The sequence below is a fragment of the Suncus etruscus genome, chromosome 2 (assembly GCF_024139225.1).
Source record: "Suncus etruscus isolate mSunEtr1 chromosome 2, mSunEtr1.pri.cur, whole genome shotgun sequence".
Lineage (NCBI taxonomy): Eukaryota > Metazoa > Chordata > Mammalia > Eulipotyphla > Soricidae > Suncus > Suncus etruscus.
The window spans coordinates 101619029-101641021 of NC_064849.1; the positions used below are offsets into that span (position 1 = coordinate 101619029).

The following is a 21993-nucleotide window of genomic DNA, read 5'->3' on the forward strand; positions in this document are numbered from 1 at the left end:
GGGGATTTTTGGGCCACATCTGGTGGATGTGGGTTACTCAGAGGTTACTCCTGGCTATGTGCACAGAAATAGCTCCTGGCTTGGGGGACCTTATGGGATGCCAGGGAATCGAATCTTGGTGTGCCCTAGGCTAATGTGAGCAAGGCAGATGCCTTATGGCCTGCGCCACAGCTCTGAGCCCCATAAACAACACTTTCTTTTCTTTCTTTCTTTATTTTCTTTATTTATTTATTTATTTTTGCATTTTTTGGCCACACCTGTTTGATGCTCAGGGGTTACTCCTGGCTAAGCACTCAGAAATTGCCCCTGGCTTGGGGGGGGGGACCATATGGGACTCCGGGGGATCGAACCGCGGTCCTTCTTTGGCTAGCTCTTGCAAGGCAGACACCTTACCTCTAGCACTACCTCACCGGCCCCAACATTTTCTTTAAAATATATTCATGTGAGGGCTGGAGCAATAGCACAGCAGTAGGGCATTTGCCTTGCACATGTTTAACCCCAGAAGGACCCTGGTTCGATTCCTGGCATCCCATATGGTCCCCTGAGCCTGCCAGGAGCGATTTCTGAGCCCAGAGTCAGAAGTGACCCCTGAGCACTGCCAAGTGTGACCCCCCCCAAATTCATATGTAACAAAATATGAAAAATAAATGTTATAAATAAAGTGTAAGAACAGAAATATTGGGCCGGCGAGGTGGCGCTAGAGGTAAGCCAAGGAAAGGACCACGGTTCGATCCCCCGGTGTCCCATATGGTCCCCCCAAGCCAGGGGCAATTTCTGAGCGCGTAGCCAGGAGTAACCCCTGAGCATCTAACGGGTGTGGCCCGAAAAACCAAAAAAAAAAAAAAAAAAAGAACAGAAATATTAGGAAAGAAAGAAAAATATCCTAAATGTTTCTGGAAAGCCAGAAATATTTCTGTGGTTGTTAACTTATGAGAGAATGGAGAAGGGAGGAAGATGTGATATGGGAGGTAGAGAGGGGCCAGATTCTTGGAGTCCTTCTACATTATAAGGAATTTGTTTATGAATCGAGAATGCCACAATAATGGTGAAATACTTTCACATTGCATTATCACTCTGGTGGAACGGAACAATATTTAAACAAAAATTTAAAGGCTACAATTATTGGAAGTCGTTGCATATACAAAAATGCAGGCAGATTTTGGAAGGACTTCAGAATATAGAAGAAAAAGCATCACATGGCAGAATGTCCATTTTATGGCAGAAAGAACTCTTTCTATTCATAAATATAACGAGCAGATTGGTTCAAAGAAGCCATATCTCTGAAAATGGAGCCAAAACATGATGAGTTGGTGGATCAAAGACTCTTTGTTTCCTTTTCTTCCTCCACAGATTCAACTGTGGTTCTGGGGTTACCTCTCTCATCAGTGAAACCGTGGTCCAAATTGGGGTCTGGCACACAGTCATGATCTCCAAAAATGGGCGTACTGGGATGCTGAAGCTGGATAATGGAACTGCTTTGATAAGTGATGCACCGGTGAGTTTGAGGCCCATTTCCCATCTATCCACCTTATTCCCACCATACCACTGAGGGCATGTAGAAAGTTGAGGCAACTTTAGCATGTGGTATCTCTGCTCTTGTGCGGTCTCTGCTCTGGAGGTGGGCTTTCAAGACATGCTCCCATCCCACACCTAATAAGAAGAAAATTTAATTTGCAAGAATTGCTATGAGGGGTGCACAAGGGCATACTGTAAGTCTTATATCTAAGGTTGTGTTCTCTTTCTATAAGGATATCAAAGCCAGGGGCAAAGGAAAACTAATATTAAAAGTAGAGAAACCATCATTAATGCCAACTCCCAAGCTTGCTTTTAAGGCGAGGATGTTGCAATCTTGTGGTTTCAAAAAATAATCCCAAAAGGTTCACTTGGTTTAACAGGCAGGAATAACCCAACCATTGATTTTTTGAAGGGGACATGATTATAAGAAGTGGTAAAGAATGTAATTGTTAAGCTACTCAGCAAATCACTTAGGTATTCACATATCTGTCATGCTTTGGATGATGTTAGTGTACTGTGTAAGATAATGAATTAACAACCTGCCAAGGATCCAAGCCTATACTTATGATTAGGCAGGTGTCCCTGTGCTCTGAGGAAGAATGGAGCCAGAAAACCTCTATGTATGTGGGTATAACTTCCTTCCTACCTGAGCTCTTTGTTATTCTTTGCAGGAAGATAGGTCATAGAAAGAACAAATCTTTTTTTATTCAGAAAGAATAAAAGGAGAAAAAAAAGTCTTGTTAATTTTGACCCCAGCAGTTCCAAAGAAACAAATATCCAACATTCAATATTAATCTAGTGAGATCACTTTTGATTTTGTTTTGAAGAAAAGGAAAACCAGCAATAATGAGCTACAGAGTTGCATAAATGCTAAAACAATGGACTAAATTTATCTAAATGAAGTTGCATCATAATAAAAGTGTTTTGAATTTGTCTCCAAAATATGAACCAAAGGACAGGCCAAAGAAACTGTAGTGGAAGGATCACTTGTGAAAGTCTTTTATTTATTTGTTTGTTTTGGCTTTTGGGCCACACCCAGCAGTGCTCAGGGGTTACTCTTGGCCCTACCTTTAGAAATCACTCTGAAGCAGGTTAGGGGGACCATATGGGATGCTGGGGATTGAACCCAGGGACAAGGCAAATGCCCTACCCACTGTTCTATCACTCTGGCTCCCTCTTGTGAAAATCTTATGGAATAAGTAAGGAAGTTCAGTAAAGATTCACAAATGTATGGAATATGTTACTTGTGCATCTAGGAAGGAGAAGATGATTATTCGATTCTAGATTTTATGTGTATCTTCAGATTACAGCCTCTATTCTCTAGTGATTACTGTGGTATCTTAATGCTCTAATTCTTTAAGAGAATTACATTCAAAACTCTGTAAATATATGTTCAGAGGGCCACAAACTAGAACATATTTAAAGGACTGTTCCCAAATCAGATGATTTGAAGTTTCCAGAATGATTGCTGGAAAGAGCACTGTTAGGTTGGAGAAGACTTGGGTGTGGGTTCAATACAGAATCTAAAGAAGGATCTTGAGGAATAAATGCATCCAGTATGAACACCCACTGCTGAAGCCAAATGGGGAGAGCCTCAGGGAGCAAAGCTAGCATCACTTAATCAATAGTGGTGTCCAGAGGAAGGGCAGACCATCTCAGGAGATAATGTCCATCCTTAAGAGTATTTTTAAAGTCAGTGTGTAGGGGCCAAGATATAATACAGTGAGTAAGGCAATTGCTTTGCTTGTGGCTGACCCAGATTTGAGACCTGGCATCACAAATGGTCCCCCATGCACTACCAGGAATGATCCCTGAGCCAGGAGGAAGCCCTGAGCACCACCATGTTTAACCCTAACCCCCACAAGATGTCTGTGTTCTAAAGCAATGTTGTGGGGCTAGGATATTACTCTGCTCATAAAGCAGCTGCTCTTATTTCTATCTTTGGCACTGGATGGCCCCTAAAGTATCTATAGTATCCCTAAAGTAGCTATAGAATTGGTGATCCCTGAGAACCACTAAGGTAGCCCCTATTAAAAAATAATTGATAATGGAGACATTTGGTAAAGAAGACAGAAGATGGACAGGGAAGAGGCAGAAGTCAGCAAGAGTGAAATCTTAGGCACTGTTCTTGAAAGTTTGGCTTCAGTTTGTATAAAAGAGAGTTTTCTGGAGCCTAAGTTAGACCTCAGAGTTATATGCCAACCCTAAGTAAGGGGACTCAGCTTTTATGAGTCAGCTTGCATCTGAATCTTGTGAAGGGCTTCCCTAAAGGAGGGCAAACCAGTTCTCTGCACAGACTGCAAAGCAGTTTTCATGGACCCAAAGGCACCCTCATAAGGCTCTAAGGCTCTTGCCTGGGAGACATCTCTAGGAACCACATCTCTAAGAAAAATAAAGGAGAAAGGGAATAAATAGCTAGCCTCTAGCATGTCTTGGATCAGAGAACAATACAGAAAAGTGAAAATGGATGCACAAGGGGTGTCCATTCCAAGGATCTTCATGAATAAGGGAGCAGCTCCTCTAATGAAAGCAATATGCCCTGTAGGTGGCAAGCCATGAATTAATTTTTAAAATCCATGTCAGCACTTTCAAGAGGCCCGGTTTAGTCAATATGCTGTTTACAAATGTTTACAAATGACTTTTTATTCATTAAGCTTGCACTGTTTTATCTTTGGATAACAGAAGTATAAAATATAAAAATTAGATTCCATTCCATTACTTTTCTAGATATTCTAAATTTCACACTTTCTCTATTTTTTAATCCAAATAAAAATATTTCTGGGCCCGGAGAGATAGCACAGTGGTGTTTGCCTTGCAAGCAGCCGATCCAGGACCAAAGGTGGTTGGTTCGAATCCTGGTGTCCCATATGGTCCCCCGTGCCTGCCAGGAGCTATTTCTGAGCAGACAGCCAGGAGTCACCCCTGAGCACCGCCGGGTGTGGCCCAAAAAACAAAAACAAAACACCAAATAAAAATATTTCTCTGCAAATCTCATGTTCAGTTTTGGTTTTTGTCACCTAAAAACTTGCACTCCAAGTTTAGTCTGACTGTGTAAATTAAAAATATTTGTATTTTTATATTTGAACCACACCTTGTTGTATTTTTTGCCAGAGATATTTATTTTTTTGGGGGGGGGCCACACCCGGTGACACTCAGGGGTTACTCCTGGCTATGCGCTCAGAAACCGCTCCTGGTTTGGGGGAGCATATGGGATGCTGGGGGATCAAATCGAGGTTTGTCCTTGGCTAGCACTTGCAAGGCAAATGCCTTAGTGCTTGTGTCACTGCTCCTGCCCCATGCCAGAGATATTTAAAGAGAAATTTACTCACCTTTCTTTGCCTTCTCCTTTCAAAAATAGTCTTAAAAAAAAAAAACATAGGCACTGGATAGAAAGTACAACAGGGAAAACATTAGTCTTGTATGTAGCTGACCCAAGTTTGATCCTTAGAATTATACTGTGCCCTATTATATCCCACCACCCTGAGCACCACCAAGAGTTACGCCCCCCCAAAAAATAAAAAAATAAAAATAAGCTAGAGTGGAAGGAATCACTGAAAGCAGAAAACCTCCTTTTAATCACGTCCCTCATCAAAATCTATTGTGTTTCATTTAGTGAGTTAGTTTTCATCTTTCTGAAAGGGTACCTATGATAGAATTACCTTCCGGACACCTCTTTATGTTGGTGGGATCCCCACTGCTCACTGGATATCCCCAGAAATAGGATCACAAGAAAGCTTTCAAGGATGTGTGCAGTCACTTTCCATTAATGGAAAAATAATCGACCTGAGGCCCCAGCCGTTGGGGAGTGCTCTCCATGGGGCTGATGTGGGTAAGTAGTTGGGTAAGTAGGCTGGGGAGTTCTTGTGGGATAGCTCTGGTTGGACAAGAAAAGCGAACATCTTGATGAGTTGCAATCTTATCAAGGCAGCTGGTTTTTATAGAATTTCAGTTGGGAATTAGGCCCAAGGGACAAGGATCATCTATAATCATGGTGATCCTCAGACTCCAATTCACAAAATGGTAAACAATATGGTTCCTCAAATCCTTCATGTGTTTTGCTGCCATCATGGAGTCCTTCATGAAGTGTGGATTATCTTATTAAACAAAATAACAAGCCATTCATCTCTTTCACTCTATGTAACTCAGTCCAGTGAAAACATCAATTTAGTAAAGTAAAAGAATTGTTCTATAAGCTGAACTTTGAAGAGAAGATCAGATTTTAATTTTTTTCTTTTGTTTTTGGTTTTGGGGCCACACTCGGCAACCAGGTTACTCTGGCTCTGCACTCAGAAATTACTCCCAGTAGGTTCAGGGGACCTTATGGGATGCTGGGGATCAAACCCAGGTCAGCCATGTGCAAGGCAAATGCCCTACAGCTGTGCTACCACTCTTTTAATTTTTAATCATTGGGTCAGCACTCACTTATATAGTCTTCTTATTTACTTCTCAGACACTCCCGCTTCTCTATAAGACTCTCTCCTCAGGTATTAGACTGTCTATAAAACTCACATTCTAACATTGTAAGCAATTTCAGCCAAAATTTCATTTTATTTCTCAGTCTTTTCTAAATTCCACCCAAATTCTCAAGACCAAATCACCATCCCTCAATTTCTCTAATCCTGTCTTAGATCTCCACATACTGCAAGAGCAATGACACAGAGCCAATTCCTTGAGTTATTGGAGTCTTCAAGAAATATTCTAAGATCTTTGGTGGCCAAGGCTCTCACCATGGCTTGCATTTTTTTAATCACCCTTTCTTAGGATAAATATTTATTTAAACCCAACTTAGTGCTAGTTACAGTCCTTGTGGTAGCAATAAATTACTGAAGAAGGTGCACAGGATCCCAGCTCAGTCCTGTTGCTACCCTGAGAAGAGATCAAATGAAACAAATACTTATAGAAGTGAGTGTAAAATCACAGGCAAGTAGAACTGTGTGTTAGAAAGGAGAAGTGATGGTATGATAATCATGTGTAATGGGGAAATTTTGAGGTACGGAGGTCAGGGAAAGCATTTCTGAGAGTGGAATGCAAAGTTGATATCTGAAGTAAGATAGGATCTACCAAGCAAATAAGAGAGGCAGATGTATTCCACACTAAGGAAATAGCCTGTCCTGGTGGGAGTACATAGGTAATGTCAGTATCTTTATCTAGTTGATGTTTTGAGAAGTTCCCTCTGGCAGTAGTCAGCTTGTTGGGAGGAATAAGCGAGGCTATGACTTCTGAAGGTCAAGGACCTCGAGTCACTTTTCCACTCAGGTTAAATAGCTATCACATTCATGCATCAGAACTGAATGTACAGCCCCAGGAAGCAGATAAAAGGGGTACACCATTTAAATGCCACAAGATACATAATTCAGATGTTACAAGGCTGAACTGTTAAGGCTATCCAGAGTGCACGGACATAGGTGCCATGTTCCGGATCTTGTGTCTCCCTTTGTCTTCAACTCTTATCTGAAGGCCACAGTCCTACAAGCTAACAAGCTAACAAGGGGGGTTATACAGAAGCAGTTTAGCAAAAGCAGAAACTTTCATGGGGAAAGAGGGAACCTCAGAATCTTACAGTACCACATGTGCCCCTATATCCTGGAGGCCCCAGAGCAATTCTAGATGTATTGAAGCATCAGGCCCACTTGGCCAAATATCAGAGTTTGGGAGGACTGCTTGAAAACCCCAACAAAACTAATTATTTTAAATAGGGTCTGGCTTTGTGGTTCAGTGGTAAAGTACATACCTTCCATCTGCAAAACATTCTATTTCACTCTAGCTCTAAAAATAAAAAAAATAAGCCAAAAATTTTTATATGCTGATGGTGAGATCCTACCAAATTTATCATTTTCCCACTTTATACCGAGGTTTTCTTTGCCCCCAAAACTAATGTTCCGTCACACTCTCTCTGCCTCACCACTGCCTTGCTGCTAGGATTCCTTTTTCTAAGTAACTCAAAGATTCTCTGTTCTCTGTGAGTCATACAGTCCTCTGTAATTGTTGAAACCACTGAACTTGTCTGCTAATAAAGACAGTAATACACATAGGAAACATTTGAGTTAGAAAAAGCTAGATGACCATTTTTAAGGCTTTGATATTATGGTAATGGATATATGCTTCTTTCAAAGCATTGAAGAACATGATTAATGGTACATACAGTCACTAGCACAATCTTCAATGATGAGCAGAAAGTAATATTTTGAGATACTTGCAACAAAATGAATAAGCCTTGGCAAGAGCTCGGTTCTATCGGTAACAAGTCTAAATATCACTGCTAATAGATGTCCAGTGTAAATAACACTGGTGAAATCAGATTCCAGTATGTAGAAGTCACTGGTGAGGTTGGATCCCGAGTGAGTAGAGCACTCACAAAGAAGCATCCAGCAGCCACTTCAAGAGAGGAACTCACTTTATTGTAGTTGGGAAATGGATATTTAGGAGAGAGTAGAGTGTGGATTATGCATCAATCAGGTAAGATGTGAGAGGGGATTAAAACACGGTGTGTGTTTCTGATTTAGGGAAGACATGGTAAGGGATTGGGGAAAGTAGGATGTGTACTCTCAATGTTAAAATGGCGTGTGCTTAAGTTGATTAGCTACAATTCAGGCCTAGGATCCATTTAGAGGTGAAGGGAATAAAGACAAACTATTATCTAACCTATTTGCACTTACACCTCTCCCACATAAGAACTTCTTAACTCTCTCACATAAGCCAGTGTCCCACTTCTGCTCTGAGGCTGCTCTCCTTTCTTTTTTTGAGCCATTCTTCTATGTCTGAATCTTGCCTGATGTGTCCAAAAGGTGAGCTCTCAGGAAGCTCTCTTGACCTCTTTTAAAAAATTTATGAAACTCATCTTCCTCTGTAGTTTAGACACTTTGCTGTTCTCTTTCCATCTTCACATCTCCTTACTTTCCTTCCCCAGGATGCATGAGCAGGGCCTTGCATACTGTTCCTTCATCAATCCCCATCTGTTTTTGGTGCCCCAGGTCACTTGTTGTCTTCTATTTTGGGGTCTCATCATTATCATGTTCACAGTCACCTTATGCTTTGAGTGAGTCCCAACCCTATATCTCCAGAAAACCGGCTCCTGTTCACAGACACCCTCATTTCATCACTCTTGCCACTATTCTGTCCATCATTCAAACCAGAAAACCTTAATGACTGGCTGGATTCCTCCATCCTTTTCAATCTTTAGAATGAGCTGGCTTTCCTTCTCCTGTGTCCTTTTTTTTCCTGTGTCCTTTTAATCCTTCTCATTTTTCCATGTGCTGGGCCAACTCTCCTTTCAGCCTTTATTTTCCTCCCCAAGTATTGCTTATTTCTTTCCTTCTCAGTCCATCTTGCTACCTGTAGCTAGAATAATCTTGCTGAGGGCCCGGAGAGATAGCACAGCGGCATTTGCCTTGCAAGCAGCCGATTCAGGACCAAAGGTGGTTGGTTCGAATCCCGGTGTCCCATATGGTCCCCCGTGCCTGCCAGGAGCTGTTTCTGAGCAGACAACCAGGAGTAACCCCTGAGCACCGCCGGGTGTGGCCCAAAAAAAAAAAAAAAAAAAAAAAAGAATAATCTTGCTGAAATGTGGTCCCTCTTGGAGTAAATAAGGCTGGCTGGTGTTCACAGCCTCTGAGCCTGCACTCCAGCCTGCCTCTTAAAACAAACGAAAAAGAGTTACATTGCAAATTTGGGAAATAATTATTTCCATGTGCATCTGAAAAAATCCAAGGCTTCCACTTCTTCTGGGACCAACCCTTCCCTGAGAAAGAGTCCCAGCCACAGACATAGTGGAGCTTAGAGAGCCATGAGAGAAGGTCATCCTGGTGAAGAAGGTGACTCAGGGGTCTCAAACTCAATTTACCTGGGGGCCACAGGAGGCAAAGTCGGGGTAATCCTTGAGTGCAAAGTCAGTAGTAAGCCTTGAACATTGGGGGTGTGACCCAAACAACTAAAACAAAATAAAACAAAAAAAGATTCCTCTAGGGCAGGGCCACAAAACGTTGTACGGAGGGCCGCAAATGGCCCGCAGGCCGCGATTTTGAGACCCCTGAAACAAAGGTCAGTCCTACCTGAACTTAAAGTGTGAAGCTTTGTAAAAGGGAAAGGCCAGAGTTGCTTACACATGGTGTTAAAAAAAAAAAAAAAAAAAAGACTGCCTAGATGATGACTCAATGGACCAATCATGGCTTTTGCGTCATTGTTTACCCCATTGGCTGAGGAGACTTTGAGGGGCAGGGCTGGTCTCTTCTGGTGTCATCACTTCAATCTTTTGACCTCCATTCTGAAAGATTCATTTTGTCCTCATGTAGGAGGCTGTGGGCTGGCCTGTGATCCATCTGTTTAGCTGACTCTAAAGGGGAACTAGGAATGCAGCCTTTCAGTAACAAACTCATTTGTTTGTAGATCTCTCATGATCTACACTGAGAAATGACCATGTTCATCCTCCATGAGCCTCTCTGATGTGTATTTGGAAAAGGGAATTTTTTCCCATCTAAGACCAAACCACTCAATTTTTATTCCAACCAACTCCCTTGTCTCTCATGAGATTATAACGTTGAAGGAGAAATAGAACATATTGGAACCCACATTTCAAGGTATGTGGAACCTTCTACTCCTTGCCATGGAAGAGTTGACCCTGCAAGTCAAGTACTGAGCTCAGACATGGTTTCATGCACATTTTTCAGTGCACATCTTGTTGACTTCAACCAACAAGATTAAAGCACTTAAGGTAATTGGTGCCACACAAATTATAATACGTTTAACATGAATACTTGGAGAGATGGTATATGTTCTGGGGGAAATAACAGAGAGATGAATTAAAGCAGCAACAGCTCAGTCATCCCAGTCATCCCAGTCGGTGAGCATAAAATTTTCCAACATTTTGTTCTTCAATTTATTGTCTCCACCGTGTACGAAGGCTTCTTAGTGGCTTGTCATTGAGGTTACATGAAAAGGTTTCACTTATCCTGAAAGCTGGATCACGTTTGTGCAGCAGTGCAAAGCAGCAGGACTAGAAGCAAAACTATAGCTATTCAGAACCCTAGGTTGTTCCCTAGGTCAGCTCCAGTGTCTAGGGTTGGCCTGTAATGAATGAGCAGCTTGGTAATGCACACTCTGTGTTTAGGGGAATGCAGCCAAGGGACCTGCGACAGAATCTACTGTGTCAATGGCGGCATCTGCACACCGTCCGGTGCCGACTCCTACCTTTGCCTCTGTCCCCTGGGATTTAGAGGTCGACATTGTGAAGAAGGTGAGGAGAAAAACGTGAAGGGATGACTATTTTTGTCTTCCTGTTAGTTCACATTGATGTCACTTTGCATCAGTGTACTTTTCGCAAAGTCCCATACAGTTTTATGGGATAAACGTTGCTTAGTTAGGCATGATGGAGAATTTTTCCTTCCACCAATTCAGAACACCTGTGAATGTCAAGGTGTTAAACCAACCAAAGATATGTTTGTTTGAAGACACTCCTTAGCTAGAATTGGTATTGGTTTTTTGTTTTGTCTTGTTTTGTCCTCAAATAATATTGGAAAGATTTTATAATTGTGAGAGCCACATAAAATAAAAATTTTTAAATTTTGACCATTTCAGTAAAGCAGTTGGAAAGAGAGGTTAGAAACACCCAGAATGGGATGGGGCAAATATATATACTTACCATAGGTGATGCCAGGAATCAAATCTGGGTTGGCTTCATGCAGAGGTTTAATCCCTGTATTTTTTTTTTGGCCTCATTAACTTTTTCTACTAGTCATTCAGATTTTAGCTATAAGAGAACATGCAGGGGAACCATTTTTAGTTGGACATACAATATCAAAGCTCCCATCACCTAGAAAAGGATGGTCAGAGGTAAGCCACACTGTGACCAACCTTTGTTCCACTGCCTGATGCAGTGGGGGTTGGTTTCTGGTCATATTGTACCTCACTACTAGGTCATAGACATCAAGGCCTAGCATGCTTTTAGATATTCCCACTCATATTTCACTAGTCAGAATTTACCACTCACCTTTTTGCAGGTCAGCTGAGCCATCCATTTTAGCTTTGTGCCTACAAAGAAAGACTAGAACTTATGCTGGGGAAGTAGCTCAGTAGTGAAGCACTTGCTTTGCATATGTGAAGCTCTGGGTTCAATCCCTGACACAGGCTCTAAAGTAAAGAGCATAGTTCAACCACGGAAGGATTTCTGACCTCCTTCTTCATCTTTCAGAATTCACTTTGATCATTCCTCAATTTAGTGAGTCGCTAAGATCCTTCGCAGCAATGCCCTGGCCACTGGAGCCCAAGCATTACCTTTCCTACATGGATTTCGAGATCACATTTCGGCCAGAGTCAAGAAACGGTGTCCTGCTTTACAGCCATGACATGAGCAGCAGAGATTTCGTGTCCGTCACGATGGCAGGCGGCCACGTGGAGTTCCGCTTCAACTGCGGTTCCGGCACTGCCATTCTCAGGTAAAGGCTGCTGAGAAATGTCTGACTAGTCATTGCCCAGGTAAAGTCCATGATGGGTGCTCACAAGTGATTGACAACTGGTTCAGTTGTCATTTAGCCTCAATGTGGTGAACAGAACTTCCCAGTGTATTTGATTTGGAGAGGATATGCTTTGGGCTACACTCACTATGTTCGTGTTATTCCTGACTCTATGTTCAGGGATCACTCCTAACAGAGCATGGAGACCATATGTAGTATTTGGGATCAAATTGGGGTTGACTGAGTGCAAGGCAAGCTTTTTAATCCCTATACTATCTAGCCTCGTGGGGACTTCACTTTAAAGATCAACCTTCATCTTTTTTCCCCATTTTCTTAAGAATAATTTCTTTAAAGTGACAATATTGCCACAAAGCATTGTACAAATTTAATAGATTTCGATTAGGATACCCATGGTGTTTTGCAAAGAAATAGTTCAAATGTTTCTGAAATTTCTATAGAACAATGGACCTCCAAGAATAACTAAAGTAATACTTAGGAAAAATAAGATTGGACAACATCTTCTCAACTTCCAACTTAACTACAAAGTAGTAGTGATTAAAATGAGAATTATTTCTTTGTTATTTAGCACGTCTCTACCCATTTACTGTATAAGGAACCATTGCAGACCCTCAGTCCCTACCTCTGTGCTTGATGTATTGTGTGAAGAAGGAGCAGTTTCAAACACAGAACCACAAACAGGTGGATCTAAAGTACTAGGCGGAATCTACAGAATTGGTTCTAAGTCCTAAAAACTTCCTTTTAGTGTAGCAGTTGTTCCTCTCTGCCCATTTAGCACATAGATTTTCCCCATACAGTGTGACATGGACATCTCTGTAAATTACTTGTGGCCTGTGCTGGGGAAAGGCAGACATTTTTCTGCTGTGATCATAGTAGCTTTTACCTTCAACCCTGAGGCCCACTAATATAAAGCAGATGTTGTTCTTGTTCGACATTTGTCAAATTCATCTCTTGAAATTCAGAGATGTTTTGCTCCATTGTGCCCTGCAGCAGAAAATCAGATAGTTTGATGTTTTGAAGGAAATTATAGACTCTCTTCTTCCATCATTATTCTTACTGCTCAGTTGTCATTATAAGCAGGAATATGTGGATGAGACAGTCCAACTGTGTGTCCTGAACTGCTGATCCTTTTCCATGGCTGATGGGAAGTGCTTACTATATGAGGTCATGATAGTTCTTACAAAAATTTTGTCCCTGGGGGAATTGTTTCACATTAGATAGCTGCTTCCCACCTTAGGGAATGGATAAGCATTTGGGGGCTGCTCATTTTGCAAAAGCATCCTATGTCTCAAGAAAACTTGGGTGGGTCTTTAATTGGTTCAATTTACATATGATTATGCAAATCAACCCAAGCAATTCTCTTAGGAAAACACCTTGAAAATCCCTTCTGTATTTTCATATAGTTTTCTCCTGGATATAGAGAGGGCAGAACTTGAGTTTATTCCACTACCACCCTTGCAATGGCTGTGAGATCACAAGGAACCTCAGAAAACCCAGAATTTTTCTTGCTTGTATTTCTCAGGCCAGTGATACTGGCGAGCTCAGGAACCAAAAAAGATGTGCCGATCAAAACCAGGTTGATGCATGCAAGGCAAATGCCTTGCCCACTGTATTATCTTTCAATCCTATGTGACTAGTTTTGAAAGTTATTTAAAAAAAAAAAAGGCCAGTAAAATAGTATAGTTCCTTGTATGTAACTAACCGAGGTTTGATCCCTGACATTAAATATGGTATCCCAAGTACTGCTAGGAGTAATCTTTGAGTACAGAGCTAATGGTAAATGCTAAGCAAATCCAGGTATGCACTCCACACCAAAATAAAGCAAAAGTTCGTAACATAAATTAGTTGTTTTACTCCATGCCTGGAAAGGGTCCTCAGGAGAAATTCTTGAGCAGTAAGGCTAAGGAAAAGAAAAAAAGTGCTCTGCTTCCTGGGACCCCACCACCATCTGCTCTAGTGGGACCTGACCACATCATCACGACAGGTGTTGCAGTCTCTCTTGGAAGATGCTAAATTCTAAAAACTGTTAAGAGGTTTTCTGTTTCATTAAGAAATTCGAAAATCTAAAACACAGGAAGTCATGGGGTTGGTCAAAATTATTTTAACTTTGAGCTGGAGAAATAGTACAAGGCTTAAGATACTTATTTTGCATGTGGCCAAACTAGTGCAACACCCTGCATAGCATATTATTCCCTGAGCACTGCCAGGAGTGATCTCTGAGCATAGAGCCAGGAGTAAACCTTGAGTATCACCAGGTGTGGCTCCAAAACAAAACAAAACAAAACAAAACAAAAGAATTATTTTAATTTTGAGAAATGAATAAGGTGGCCACATTTATTATGAGCCTCATTCAAAAATTAGAGACCAGTGAAATGAGCTGTGGGTGGCAGGGATGAATGTAGGTGTGCAGGGAACGGCAGCATATTGACAGAAAATGACCTCGCAGGACAAGAACAGGGCGAAGGCGCTTTTAGTTATGATGGAGACAGGCCACATAAAAAGGTAATGCTCATTTCTCTAGTGCATATTGATTTAGCCAAGGTGATTAAATTCTAATTGCTAAGGACAAATCACAAAAGCATTTGCCAAAGCAAAAAAAAATCAAGTGAGGGGGTGGAGACCTTTCTATAATTGTGCACATTGGTATTCCTGATGGTTTTCTAAAGATGATCCAGGACCAAAAAAATAATTGCAAGGTTCATTGAAGGCCAGGAACCAGATATCATTAGAAATACAAATGCAATAATTCTATTTTTGCATACTCCACTTTAGAAAGTAAAAAAAAAAAACATAAAAGAAAGTAACATGTAAAGATCCTATCAATATCATTTAATGGTAAATAATTTCCACCTGAATCAATGATTGAAATTTTAAAGTGCTTTTAATCTTTTTCACAATAACTGACAACACCTGTATTTATTTTGCCATGAAAAAATTTTAAACATATTACAGGCTTTAAAAATTGGACAATAAACATACTTATGCCCACTACTTAGAATTTATACTCACATTGGCTGTTTGCTTCTTTCCTATCTAATCGACCTTAGATATGTGCCCACTCCAATCTGTCTTATTTTTCATACATTTCAAAGGGTGTTTCTGGCATCTGTACATCAAGGAATAATAGAATGTAGCCCACATTATTTTTTCTTCTTCAAAATCTATTGTAATCAAGATCACATGTAACCCTACTGTCACCTCTCATCTCACAAACTAGGCTAATCTTACCTGCAATTATTTATTCTAGGAATAAATAAAAGAATGAATATAGTATCTTGTCAATTAATGAAGCTGGTTTTGCTGTTTCCTGAGCATAAATAATTGTCTCTGTTTCTTTATTTCTTTCTCTGTTTCTGTCTCTATCTCTATTTCTATCTCTATTTCTCTATTTCTCTATCTCTGGCTCTCTGTCTCTCTCTCTGTCTCTCTCTCTGTCTCTCTCTGTCTCTCTCTCTGTCTCTCTCTCTGTCTCTCTCTCTGTCTCTCTGTCTCTCTGTCTCTGTCTCTCTCTCTCTCTCTCTCTCTCTCTCTCTCTCTCTCTCTCTCTCTCTCTCTCTCTCTCTCTCTCTCTCTTTCACCTTAGGCAGACATATCCTCAGGGGTTACTCCCAACTCAGAGTCAGGGTTTTCTCCCAATGGTGCTCAAGTGACCATGCTGTGCTGGGTAATGAACTTAGGTCTTGTCCATGCAAAGCCTGTACTCTACTCTAGCTTTTTCAACCATTTCCATTTTCCCAACTGAACAGCCTGAGAGACTCCAATTCTCATCAGTTTCATCAGCACTACATCAGTGAAGCTGACCCAGTCTGTTACCTTTTTCAACAGGAGTGAAGAACCCCTCACCTTGAACCAATGGCATGAGCTGCATGTGTCTCGCACAGCAAGGAAAGGCACTTTAGAAGTGGACAAGCAGAAGAAAGTGGAACGGTTGGCAGTGGTAGGACACATCTTTTCTCTTCATGGTTAATGTGAAATGGGCACAGCTTCTTCCCATCCTGGAGGAAAGAAGAGAGTGTAGGTTGAAGCACAGGTATTACCAGGTCTGACTGCCTTGGTCTAATGCCCAGCTTCCCTTGGAACAAAATACTTCTCTTTTCTCGACAGTGAGTGGAAATAGTCACATAACCGCTTTGCAAGGTTGTTTCAAAGATTAAGTGCACTTAAGATAGAGAATAGCATTTAAAATATTGCCTGCTATCCCCAGCATATATCTTAGCCCCCACCCTGGTTCATGCTAATGTGAACTCTCTTAGTTCAGGACACAGAGGCCTAACTAGGGCCAGTGCTCTTGGGGCCACACATATCACAAAGAACATGAACTCTGAAACCAGACTCCAGATTTTAAACCTCAGCTCTGTTAAATTATCAGGAGTAAGAGTCAGATTGGTCTCTTAACCTTCAGGATAATGGTGGATTTTTTTTTTCATTTATAGATGGGAACGATGGTGATAGAATAATAACAATATCTACTTCAGAGTGGTGCGAATGAGAGAAACTGCATATAAAGCACAGCTTGCCTGGCAAAGGACCAGGGCTATGTGTATTATTAGTTGCTAGTTGTACTACATGGCCTCAAGAGCAGAGAATTTCTACTCAAGTTTGTAAGAGCCTTGATTATATTTCCAAGGTCATATCCAAAAGAAAACAACATTTTTAGAAAGATAAGAGACATTTGCATTCAACAGTGTGGTCATTAAAATTCTACACACACACACACACACACACACACACACACACACACTTTACAGATTAATAAAACCAGAGGGGTCTCTATATTTGCCATGTTATATTGCCAACAATTTTTGTTTTGTGCATCACAAGGCAAGCTATTGGGGAAAAAAGAATTAAAAAGAGGAAGGAGACTTTGGAGCAGAAAGGAATATTTGATTGAGGGGTTCAAGAAAAATGGCCATTCCTGTCCACAGCCACCATCAGGGACAAGCATGGTGGGCAGTCCTACTGGAGCCTTGCACCACCCAGGGAAGTAAAGGACCCCACCTGGGGTCTATCTTCCAAAACACCCTTCACAATTAGGAAATATTCCATCTGAATTGATGCAAAGAAGAAATGAAGAAAGGAATGAGAGAGGGACAGGGAAATGGATTTAAGGAGTGAATTGAAATCACTTTTGGTACAATCCAGAAAATTTTAGCAATTCGCTTTAGTCCAAAAGAAATTTTCAATGCTTACAAAGATTGACCTCACTATATGTAGACTTAATAATAATAATAAGTGCCAAAAAAATTAAATCTGGGTAGTAGCTAAAAAGCACCTGGAGCCCAGAAACAAAAGCATAATAGTGTCTCTAACTAGTAAGGTTGAGACCTTACATAATTAATAAGGAGGTCTGCAGGAAATGGCACTGAAGAAGGACCCCACTCAGGGGTCAGGGATGGTCAGTGTAAAGATAAACAGAAAGGTAAAAACTGGGCTACCATGCCTTAGAACTACTGTTCCAACTGGCCTGAGAAGAATTGTCCCAATATATGGGAGCTACTGTCCACCCTTTGATCTTGCCAAATTGCATTAAGGTAGCCAGAGCAGGCAGAGGTGCCTAGCTCCTGAACAAGCAGCTTTGAGGTTGGAAGGTATGATTCTTGGGGATGAGGATGGTTCTGTAGAGGTGGTTCTGAGACCGGATGGACAAGCCTGATCCTTTGATCTTGATGGTCCTTGCTTCTGTCACAACTTTCCCAGTGTGCTCTACTCCCCAAATTGTCTCTCCATCATGACTAAGAGGGCACTGGTCTGTGAGTCTAGAGTCATGCAGGAGCAGCAATCGGAGAAGGTTTCTGGGGAGAAATCTAGGTCAGAGCCCCTAAGAGTGTGTGTCCAGAATGAATCTGATCTTCTCAGCAGGTGAACTGAGAAATAGCCCAGCCCAGGGGGAATTAAGAACATTGAGCCATGGGCCCGGAGTTGGCCTTGCGTGCTCTAGCCTAGGACAGACAGCGGTTCGATCCCCGATGTCCCTTATGGTCACCCCAAGCCAAGAGCGATTTCTGAGCACATAGCCAGGAGTAACCCCTGAGCGTCAAATGAGTGTGGCCCAAAACAAAACAAAACAAACAAACAAACAAAAAGAACATTGAGCCTCCCAGAGCCAAGGGTGCTCTGGAATTTGAATATCTCCCAGTTAAATAAAGGTAACAGAGCCAGATAGATACACAGCAGCTCCTGCAGAACAGGCTGGTGGGATCTATTTGCTTCTCTCCTGAAGTCCCTCACAGGTCCCTACAGCTCTGTCTCTGGTCAGCAGGACAATGACCCACAAGTATTCTGAGGATCCACCAAAGGGCTCCTCTCAGCTGAGGAGACCCAATTGTGCTCCCTGGATGCCATTTAGACTGTTTTACCCCCAAATTCTCTAAGGCTTTTTGACCCTGAAACTTTCCTTTCCTCTTATTATCTTATTTTAACTTCAACAAAGAGCAAAGACCTGAGCTAAATGGATACTTAAAGGTGTATCAACTCCTGCCTACTAGGGAATTCTCCCAGTACTCATTTTTTATTCAAAACTATATTTGTCTTTTTTAAAAATTTCACATTTGGGGGCCGGAGAGATAGCATGGAGGTAAGGCATTTGCCTTGCATGCAGAAGGACGGTGGTTCAAATCCCAGCATCCCATATGGTCCCCCGAGCCTGCCAGGAGCAATTTCTGAGCTAGAGCCGGTAGTAACCCCTGAGCACTGCCGGGTGTGACTCAAAAACCAAAAAAAAATTTCTTTTTCACATTTGGCAACATTTTGGGGGAAAATATTGACATAAAAATATCCCAATGATTATAGGATAAGATAGGGTATTTTCATTCCTGAAAGTCTTCCAATTTCTTTTGTTCCATAGAGCCTCTTTACCTCACCTTCCACAACCTTAAACAGCTAATTTTATCTATGTGGCCTGATGTTTCCTTCCTAGAACACAGACATTACTATTCTCTCTCAGGCATAAAACTTTAGGGGTAAAGTATAAATTCTAGCTCATGTACAATCCAATCTCTTGGGGTTTCTTGCTTTGTATTTACATTCCTCCCCAGCTCTGACTTTACTCTTTTATCGGGCTTCTACAGTTCTACTTCCCCCATATCTACCCCAAATTGCTAATTATCCTGCCTTGGAGGCAGGAGATGGGTCTTGTTTATTGTTGTTATTAACCAGCACTTAATGTCTGGAACTTAGTAGCTGCCTAATAGTATTTCTCAAATCAGTGCTATCATGATTTGAATGTTTTATCATTGATCAAAAGAAAAGATAATTTTTGCAAAAGTATATTCATTCCCAGAGATCTCAAATTGTCATCTATCACTGCCTGTTATTTCAGGATATTTAAGCATTTGAATGTCAATATGAGTTTGAATGGTCTTAATCAAACAATAGTATACATTGTCTTCGAACTGTGGGTACTCGAGGCTGATATCACCAGCAGCAGGAGAAATCTTTGGGGATTGATACTGAAAAATCCTCCCAGAATCTAGAAAATGGGAGCATTTTTTTCAACCCTGAACCTGTCTTGCCATTCCTGCTTCTAACCACACCTAGCCCTACTGGTTGCCACTGGTGCATGCAATTCTTGGAAACCAAACAATAGTCACAAACAAGTGTCTGTCTGTGGGCTTCTTCTCATTCACACTCATGTCCCACCACATTTGCTGCAGTTGTTTCCCAAGATCTGAACTGCTAGGACTGGAGGAAAGTGCAGAGAGAGTGATTAATGAGCATGTTCAGGGGCTTTCCCCTTCCAGCTCTGTCCTATAGCCACTCCTCTTTCTCTTCCTCTTCCTCTTCCTCTTCCTCTTCCTCTTCCTCTTCCTCTCTCTCTCTCTCTCTCTCTCTCTCTCTCTCTCTCTCTCTCTCTCTCTTTGTCTCTGTCTCTGTCTGTGTCTCACTCACTTTCCTGTTCATGTTTTAAAGACCACGGCACATGACCTAAGACTGATGAGTTGATCCTTTATTCTTTCATCTCTTGGCAGGGAGGTTTCACACAGATTAAATGCAGCTCTGACATTTTTATCGGTGGAGTTCCTAACTATGACGAGGTGAAGAACAACTCAGGTGTCTTCAAGCCATTCACGGGAGGTATTCAAAAGGTACTGGTTTCATATTCTCCGGTGTATGGTGGGACCCTAAGTGTAGAACTTGGAACCCCACATTAGTTTTGGTGCCTCTTCCTGAAGCTCCAAGAAAGGTCTGGGACTCGACTTGCAAATGCTTGTTGCTTAGCTTTCTAGTATCACGTCCTGTCACCTCTACCCCTAGCTGTAGGAATGAAATTCTGGGAACTTGCATTCTCACAGAAAACCTACCGATGTACCTGATGGCTGCTATGAAGCAAAGTATGTGGGTCACTGTAGATATTCTCAAAAAGGGAAGTAGCCTCTGGAGTCTCAAAGCAGTGCTAGTCACTGGGCCTTCATTTGAGATGACTCTGCAGTGAGCCAGGGCAGGACCCATACTCATTTTCATCCCTTCCTTCAACATTTAGCATTTATAGTTTGTCAGTCATAAGAGTTTAAGGAAATACTTCCCTACCTGACTCTTGGAAAAACAATATTATGGAGCCAGAGCAGGCAAGGAGACTTGTCTTGTAAATAAGCTAATCTATGTTCCAGCCCTCTTATACCCTAGATGGCCTCCCAAGTATCACCAAGAGTGATTCCTGAGCAGGAGTAAGAGCCAGGAGTCAGCCTTGAGCACCACTGAGTATGGTCTAAAAATCAAAACAAACATTCTGCTAGTAAAAGCAGACTCATTTCAAGTATGTCTGTCATAAATCTCTTTGGGCTTCATTGATACATTATTTTAGGGAGAGTATGTGCTGTCTGCAACAGGCACGCAGACTGCCACACTAGCCCAGATTGATATAGAAAGGACACTGCAATTTCAGGGATTAAAAGGGGGAAAACATCAGTTCCTAGATGCTAAGTTCACCTTGTTTCCTTTAAAGTCAAGGGTGGAATGTGGATCTTGTTCAGTTAGAGATACTAGGATGAGAGAAAAACAGATGGTGTTAGTGTGTGCAGGGAAGGGCCCTGGAACTTTCATAGTCAATACAAGTTCCACTAAAGTGGTTCTGCCATAATTAAGGGGGTGACTGGAGTTTGCCCTGTTGACTCTGATATCAACCATCCAGGTCAGACCACTTACCATCCTTAAGGATAAGATGCCCCATTTGAATCAGTTTGGGATTCTACTTGAAATCTCTCTACCTTTATCAGGCTCTGCCATCCATCCTCCACCTCACATACACACACTCTTTCCTCCTTTCTGGAAAAGCCACCCTCACCTCCCACCCCGGGACTGAGTCATTAGCTATGCCATATCCTGCCTTAAGCAGTGCATTCTGGACTATTTCCAAGTACACATGACTCACTTTCATGGCCTTTCATAGCATGAAAAGGGGTGGGAGATCAATTTGAGAAAAATCCTGGTAATTTGCTAGGAACTTCTGAGAGACAGGACTGGAGCAGTTTCCACCATGCCTTCATGACACTTTCCCAAATAAGGAAGACTTTAGAAAGCTGGCCTCAAGTGGAACACCATCTCAAGGAACTGGGAGGTATGGGGCAAAGAAGCTGCCAAGTGGGTGAGAAGACGCACAGTAGAGCTAAGAAGTGTTTTTCAGTTCTGGGCTGGAGATAACACAGCAGGAAGGGTACTTACCTTGCATGCTGCTGACCTGGGTATAATCTCCGATCCCTAAACCAGGAATTGTCCCAGAGCACAGAGCCAGGAATGAACCCTGAACACAGATGTCATCCAAAAAGCAAAATTAAATAAATAAAAAAGAAGGTGTTTGTATTTTATTTTATTGTTTTTATGGAAGGATGATACATGGCATTAAAAAAGAGAGAGAAGAGGAATAAGAAGTCACAAAGGATAGTGGAGCAAGCAGGACTATCTGGTAGGCCAAGTTATGGGTCTGAAGAAAATAATACAGAGGGTCACAAGCTTCTCTGATGCCACCAAAACCTACTTCTCCCTCTTAGCTTCTTGCCTACAGAAACTGGGGTTTGTTTCC

The 21993-nt window shown here is 41.7% G+C and overlaps 1 protein-coding gene across 1 annotated transcript in view; it reads left to right on the top strand.

The window, feature by feature from the left end:
- The window catches only part of LOC126001826 (pikachurin-like), a 178624-nt gene that overhangs the window by 149276 nt on the left and 7355 nt on the right, over nt 1-21993 (top strand). Inside the window, exons 11-16 of the mRNA XM_049769046.1 lie at nt 1351-1495; nt 5155-5344; nt 10619-10744; nt 11699-11942; nt 15804-15915; nt 19946-20062. Coding sequence (XP_049625003.1) covers nt 1351-1495; nt 5155-5344; nt 10619-10744; nt 11699-11942; nt 15804-15915; nt 19946-20062 — 934 coding nt within the window. The remainder of the gene's footprint in view (nt 1-1350; nt 1496-5154; nt 5345-10618; nt 10745-11698; nt 11943-15803; nt 15916-19945; nt 20063-21993) is intronic.